Here is a 7,835-nt window from a genome sequence, read left to right on the forward strand (position 1 = left end):
TCTAACCTCTGCCCTCTCCTCCACTCTCAGTCTCTCCTCCAAAAGAAAACTACAAACTGTAGCTTATAAAGTTAGATATTGAGTAAGGTAATTAATGAACTGGATTGTGCTTTTTATTCCCTTATGGATATCAAGTATAAAAATTGGACATGAAGGAAGTAAAATTTTGGTTACTTTTTAACTGCATTAAATCCTGTGTTATAAAGTGTGTTCTTAAAAGGCAAAAAAGACAGTGGCTTTTTGCCATTCTGCTAAGACAAGTAAGGTCTTGCTTGCTTGACGTTTCTGTGTGGAGAGAAAAGGGTGTTTGGCATTGCATGTGGTGAAAGGGGGTGCAAGGAAAGAATGGGATGGATCCTGGTGTTGGCAGGCTTAAGGGACACAGTTTGCTCTAGACAGGTAAGCATATTGACAAAGGTTTGATTTCTTATTTAAGTTGCTTTCTTACTTTAATTGGGACCTTCTTTCCCATGGAAGGAAGGATTTATAGCATGGAAATAAAAGAAGCCTGGAAGAGAAACATATCCCTTCCTAAAGAAAATATTGTGATCTATCTTTCTGAAAAAGTATAGTAATGAAGTTTACAGTTCTTAGTAACTTCTAATATTTCTCTGCTCTTAAAAGGAAAACATACTCCTTTGACTATAAAAATTCAGATAATGATAGTATGATGACCTTTGGTTGAGTGCTTATTATTTGCCTATATGCTACGTGGTACGAGCTTAATATGCATCTGTGGACTGAGTGCCATGGGATATTTTATATGCATTGTTTCTCTGAATTTTCACAGAAAGTTTACTTTTGTTAGGGTGACTAACCAACCATTCAGTCATTTCACTAAATGACTAAATTCAGTCATTTCACTAGTCATTTCACTGGATTTCAGCATTAGCACTAAAGGTTCTATGCTCCTAATAACTTCTCAGTCCTAGGTAAACTGAGACAACTGGTCACCTTAATTCCTATCTCCATTTTACAGATGGGAAAATAAGGATAGTTAAGTCATTGTGCCCAAGTCACAGAGCTAGGCTCAAACCTAGATCTGCTGACTCATGATTCTATGACATTAAGTTTTTATTGTTGTTCTTAATGGTGGCTTTGGTTTGGCACATGCTATTAATGTGTCATAATGAAAAGTGGAAATCCTAAATTATGATTTTGTTTCAAGTGATTAAGTTAGATGGTGAACCTGGAGAGCACCTTGGAACTGTAAGGTAGCACCAGTTATGTATTGACTACTCTAGAAATGATGCCGCTGCTGTGGCTACATTTAGGTCAGCTAAAGCACCTTTTTGGGAGAAGGCAATGGCACCCCACTCCAGTACTCTTGCCTGGAAAATCCCATGGACGGAGGAGCCTGGTAGGCTGCAGTCCATGGGGTCGCTAAGAGTCGGATACGACTGTGCGCCTTCACTTTCACTTTTCACTTTCATGCATTGGGGGAGGAACTGGCAACCCACTCCAGTGTTCTTGCCTGGAGAATCCCAGGGACGGCGGGGCCTGGTGGGCTGCCGTCTATGGGGTCGCACAGAGTCGGACACGACTGAAGCGACTTAGCAGCAGCAGCAAAGCACCTTTTTGCCCCAATAATCATTTGCTATGGTAGAAGTTACAGTGGTAAATGTGAAGGAGTCTTCCCAGAGTGTTGTGGAAGCAACACTGAGCCTTGATCTTGGCTTTTTTTCTTTTATTGAAAGTGATTTGCCTCACTCTTTTGTTATGAGGTGGCTGCTAACAAGCTTTGGCTTATTTTTTATTCTTATTCCCAAGTATCTTTTCTTTTTAGTATACATTTTATTTGAATGCCTATTTATTTAATTTATACTCAGGGTTCATGTCTGAAAGTGAAAAGGTAAGCATTTGTAACGGTGGAATGGAATAAAAATAATAAAAGAACTTTAATGTAAGTCAAAAACAAACAAGATGATCTTGAGTGTCTCTATCAATCTGTAGTAGAAAACAAGAACTAGAAATCTGTCTCTTTAAAATAAATAAATAAATAAATAAATTAAAAAAAATAATAATTCTCTGTATAACTTGAGCTTACTGAATCCTTAATTTTAAGGTATTTATTAGAATAAATTCCTTTAAAATGAAAAAAAATGATGAAGTGCTGATGAGAAATGGCAGAAGGACTTTGTGGCTGTGGATGAAATCTTAAATTTTGATTTTTGAAACCGATTGGGAGAAGGTAGGTAAGACTTAAATCAAGACACCCAAGCTCCAGCCTGACACTGTCACTCACAAGCTGTATGGCCTGAAGTCAGGCACCAGAACCTCCTCTGTGAATTGGAGGAGGAGAAGGAAACTAATCTGGATGAACTCTCAGATTCTCACGCTCTACTGCATGAAGTGGTGAGGGTGATGTTAGCCACTTGCCTCATGGTGATGTCAGGAAGATGTGTTCTAAAGCCAGGGTTGGCCAGCTTTGTGTCTCTGCCTGTTTTTCTATGGCACACAAGCCAAATTTGGTTTTTATATCTTTTAATGTTTGAAAAAAAAAGAATATGGTTTTTGTTTCACATAACAGTTGTATGAAGTTCTAATTTCAGTGTCCGTAAATAAAGTTTTATTGGCACACAGCCACAGTCATCCAAAAAAAAAAAAAAAAAGAAATCTGTCCTTTTTCACCTGCCTCCTGACCTGCTTTGGCCGTGTGCCTCTTGGTTAATAACATCACTTCTTGCAAAGCTGCATGTTTCAGAAGCCTGGAATGGGAAGGATGTTCATATGTTGGGGAGCAGGGGGAGGGTTTTTCACTTAACTTTATACCTGATTAATCACTAACTTTTCAGGTTCAACCCCAACATCCCTCTTCTCTTGCCTTCTTAGCATCTCTCCTTTACATCATTTCTCACCTGAACAGCTAGTCTCCTAACTTGCCTCCTTGCCCCAGTATCATTTCCTTCAAACCAGCCCCCTCAGTGGCTATGAAGTCATCTTCCTTTAATGCAGATCTGAGCATATCACTATTCTGCTTAAAACTCTCAAAGATATCCCCAGAATAGGCAACAAAACCATAGAAACAAAAAGTAGGTTAGTGATTGTCAGAGACTGGCAGGGAGACAGGAATGGAAACTGATTGCTAATGGGTACAGGTTTCCTTTGCAGTGATGAAAATATCTGCAACTGGATAGTGGCGATGGTTGCTTAACACTGTGAATATATTAAACGCTACTGAATTGTCCACAGTAAAATGGTTAGAATGATAGTTTTATGTTACGTGTATTTTAACACACACACACAAATCCTGTATGAAAAGGTCGGTGGATCCCAGCAGCATGTCATATGGGGTTTACCTGTTCAACTGTTCCTTCTGCTTTCCTTCTAATTCTTCATAACTGGAACTCCTTTCAGATTATTGCATGTGCAATGCAGTTTCATGCCCCACTGTTTCTGAACTCAGTTTCCTGTCTTTATTGCATCTCTTTCCCACTTCCCACTCACCATTGTCTGTCCAGTGATCTGCTCCTCCTTGACCCCCCTTGAAGTCTCCCATGACATCTGTGTCAACACACCCATTGTGAATTTCCCCTTATATTTCATCTCAAAAGGCACAACTGAGAAATCTTTATTGCCAGGTCCATGTTTCTAGTTCCATGGAGAATCATATTCTTTTCTAAAACATAAAGTGGAATGAAGCTTTAAAGTGTTTTGTATAACCCTTTTAAAATTCATGACATCTGGAACACATGAGTTTAGCAGTTTCAGTTCTAATGTGAAAGCACCCAAAATATCCAGTTTCTGGTGATGAGACCATTTCTATCCAGGGAGCCTCAAGATTAGTCTGGTCACATTTAAATATATAATCATGGCCCTGTCACATTTTTTTACACACCTCTAAAAACTCTGGAGTGGTTTGTGTCCTTGATTTGTGAGTGGTGAGTGGCTTGGCTATTACAACAGAGTGGTTTATTTTTTCAGTACTCATAAATTCATTTTTGAGGTTAACTTCAGGAAAATGCTATAGGGAATCTGCTAGAGAACATACTTTGAGAATTTTGTGGCATGTGAAAAAGACTTTGTTCTTAAATGAGCTTTTCTTTCCAATCTTAATGACACCATTTATGATGTCATTTGGTCATTACGAATGGCAGCTCAGAATTGGATCAAGGATCAGGCAAGTCATTGAGAATAAGAATTGTAACACCTAACCCCTGTCATCTCTTCTTCACCACTTGATTATCATGGATGTAGAAGGGTGTGTGTGTGTGTGTGTGTGTGTATAAACACCAGGAGAGCAGATGATTAGAAAAAAATACACTAAGGTGAGGTCATTAGTAGATGTTACATAAATTTTTCTTTGTGTTTTCCCTTGATGTAAAAACAGAACAACCTGTCACAAAATAGGAAGTTCTTTAAATAGAGGTCCTCAAAGAGTAGTCTTTGGACCAACAGCACCAGAATTACTTTGCAATTGTTAGAAGTGCAAATTCTTAGACCCTGGCTGGGACCTTCAGAACTGGGAGGTCTAGGGGTGAGAACCTAGCAATTTACTTTAACAAGCTCGGGTATTTTTATTCCCCTTTAGGTTTGAGAACGACTGTTTTAAACAACTCCCTTAAACCAAGATTTTTATGCTAATGTAGGAACACGATGTTCTAGGTTAGTTATGTTGGTTACATGAATTTTGATCTTACATTTTGAATAGAGATAATTACTCAAAGAATAATTACAACAGCTAATGTTTCTCAAGAACCATCCCCGGCCAGGTACTGTACTGTGTTCCATGGATATCATTCCTTTAATTCCTTATACAACTATCCCAGGACATAATATTTCATTCCCCGTTGTACCGCTAAGAAAACTGAAACACAGAGATGTTAAGTTGCTTACCCAAGGTCACATAGTTTGCTGCGCCTCTGGTCACGCTCCTGTGCTCCGACTCCCAAGCCCAGGCCGTGAAGCACTGTGCTAGCCCTCCATTAGCAGTAGCCCTGGTCGGGGAGGGAGGCAGGATGACCTTTAGCTCTTGAGTATTCAGTTTCTTACTGTTCTGGACGATTGCTGCCAAACTCATTTCCAGCTGAAGCAGCTGGGTTTTGTCATAAACACGACTTCATTAAGTGTCCTCAGCTGAGCTGAAGTTGCATGAAAATCGCTCATCTGATTCCTGCCAAGGCTGGAGGACTGGATGGGAAGCCACAGGAGGAGAATTCTAGCCTGGGGTCGTGGAGGGCAGCAGAAGTCTTCCTCCAGGGTCACGTGCATGGGCTCCTGTCACAGATGTGTTCACTTTTGATCTGTGACAAAGACGGGGACATGCTGGGTTTCCAAATGCAAGCTGAAACACAAATGTAGATGGGTGTTGCTGTCATAGCAGCAAGGTACAGCTGACCGCTGGTGGAGGGTAGCATGAAGCAGTTGTCTCCAAAGGCCAATGAGGGGTAAGTCCGATCTCATAGTCCTTGCTGCTGCTGCTGCTAAGTCGCTTCAGTCGTGTCCGACTCTGTGTGACCCCATAGACAGCAGACCACTAGGCTCCTCCGTCCCTGGGATTCTCCAGACAAGAACACTGGAGTGGGTTGCCATTTCTTTCTCCCTCATAGTCCTTAAATATCTCAAAAGTATGTGGAGAGGTGGGTGAAACGTTCTGTGACCAAGCCGTAAAGTTCCCTTCACAGTAAGAAATTATTGTGAAAGTACTGGAATTTGATTTAAAACACTAGCGTTTACGCCAGAAGCCAGGGTTCTAGCTACTTCCCCCACTTAACAATTGTATGACCTGGTTGTTGTTGTTGAGTCACTCGCTAAGTCATGTCTGACTCTGTGACTCCATTGTAGCCTGCCAGGCTCCTCTGTCCATGGGATTCTCCAGGCAAGAATACTGGAGTGGGTTGCCATTTCCTTCTCCAGGGGATCTTCCCGACCCAGGGATCAACCCAGCATCTCCTGCATTGCAGGCAGATTCTTTACTGTCTGAGCCACTAGGGAAGCCACCAGAGAATCCCATTGTATGTCAATTTTACACAAAATTTGGGGAGTATACTGACATCCCCATCTTACTTTGAAATGTGTCAAAAAGATAAGATGGATTAATAGATGGGCAGTGAGATGCAGCTGTAAGAAAATGAGTAAAGTGTTAATGAGAGTATCTAAATGGTGTGTATATGAAATTCTTTCAAATCTGCTATATGTTTGAAAATGTTTCATAATAAAATCTTGGAAAAAATAGAATGTTCTAATTTTTTGCTGCTCAAAAAAATTTTAGGCCTTTTAAAATTTCAGATGTCAAGGAGTTCTCTTTTGTTGTTTTAATTTTTTTGAGACTCAAAATATCTCCTTTATTACTGGTAAAGACTAAGGTAGAAGGTGTAGTTAAGGTAAAAGGTGTAGCTTAGTGTGAAGGCCAATGGACGAGCTTACTGAACGGTAGAATTAGGTACATTTCTCTACCTGGTTGCAACCAGAGCTGGTCTGGGGTAGGTCTCCCAACCTCAGGGCCCTAACAAGGTAAGAGTTACAGCACAGCATGGAGAAGCAGACAGCTCCCTCCTAAGAAGAGACAAGGAAGGATTTTCCAGTTTCATACACATGAAAGATGGATACAATTTGGTGTAAAATCAAATAACTACACAATTTTAAAACTTTCTTACCTTAAGGTACCTATTTATTAATGCTGTCAAAAGCAGACAATCAGCATATCCAAAAGCATGAACTGATTCACTATGTTCTTTATTTCATGTAAGCTTTAAGAACATTTTAATCCAAATTAAAAGTTTCCATGTATTTAGAATATCCAGTTTTCTAAATTTCAGTTTTTCTTCTTTAAGGTAATTGTTCGAGGTGGAGGCCACATTTTGCCCTATGACCAGCCTCTGCGATCTTTTGACATGATTAATCGATTCATTTTTGGAAGAGGATGGGATCCTTATTGATGGATAAGCTGCTTTCCTAAAGGAGACCATCATGGCGTTTAATCTTTGAAAAGAAAATTTTCAAGATAGAAAATGTTACATAAATAAGAAAATTATCTTTTTAAAACTGCAAAATGTTCCTCATCAATAAAAATTATCCTTAAAACAAATGAGGCTCTGTTTTGGGGGAGAGATGGTTCATTACAAAATTAACTGTAAGAAAATGTTGTGCATGAGTGAGAATTACATCATTTATCTTAACGGGTACAAAGAATGGATTCTGAGACACCAATTCAGATAGAAATGGATAAATAAATGGGATGTTGGGGCCTTGAATAAGAATTTTAAATTCCTTCTCTAATGATGTGAAAAGTGCAATAAATGAATAGAGTTGTAACCATCTTGTTCTGTAAATAACAGAAAAGTTTATCATACCATGTATCTGAAGGTGTTGCATAAATATTAGATAAGGACATCTGAATTATCATTCCAAATGAATAGATGAACTTATAATAGTGGTGAGGAAGAGACTTCAGAATGTAGAAAGTCTTAGCAAGAAAGGTGGCTTGCAATTCTTTGAACTAAAAATCTTATATGTAAAAGAAATAATGTATCTGTATCTACTTATTGATGATAAGCAGAGAATCTTATTCAGAGAACATACTAAATCTTTGCCTATTCTTTCTTTGTTCTCTTTCTTTTTTTTTTTTTTTTTAGTTCATAGGTTTAAGTATGCACATTTATCAAACAGCCTGCAGGCCATATTAGTTATGAGCTGTTTTTGAGTTTTAAATTCTGTGCTTCTTTAGCCAAATAAAGAATAACATAATTTTGTATAATTGTTGGAATATAAAAAAAAATGAGATCCTCTTGCATCAAAATACATTTATAAATATGCATACGTTAGTAACTTTCCAACTAAAATACCACATCTCGGCACATCTTTCCTATTTATGCATTTATACATCACATGCTCAC

The 7,835-nt window shown here is 38.8% G+C and overlaps 1 protein-coding gene across 4 annotated transcripts in view; it reads left to right on the forward strand.

Moving 5' to 3' along the window:
- Positions 1–7,493, forward strand: part of CPVL (carboxypeptidase vitellogenic like) — a 130,347-nt gene extending 122,854 nt beyond the window's left edge. For 2 of the 4 annotated variants that reach the window (XM_070787900.1, XM_070787902.1), the window contains one exon: positions 6,774–7,490. In XM_070787900.1, coding sequence (XP_070644001.1) covers positions 6,774–6,878 — 105 coding nt within the window. In that variant the 3' untranslated portion in view covers positions 6,879–7,490. Of the gene's footprint in view, positions 1–6,773 lie in introns of all 4 variants that reach the window. The other 2 variants (XM_070787901.1, XM_019959441.2) reach the window with 2 other exon arrangements.
- Positions 7,494–7,835: the final 342 nt, after the last annotated feature.

This window comes from Bos indicus, chromosome 4, assembly GCF_029378745.1.
Source record: "Bos indicus isolate NIAB-ARS_2022 breed Sahiwal x Tharparkar chromosome 4, NIAB-ARS_B.indTharparkar_mat_pri_1.0, whole genome shotgun sequence".
Lineage (NCBI taxonomy): Eukaryota > Metazoa > Chordata > Mammalia > Artiodactyla > Bovidae > Bos > Bos indicus.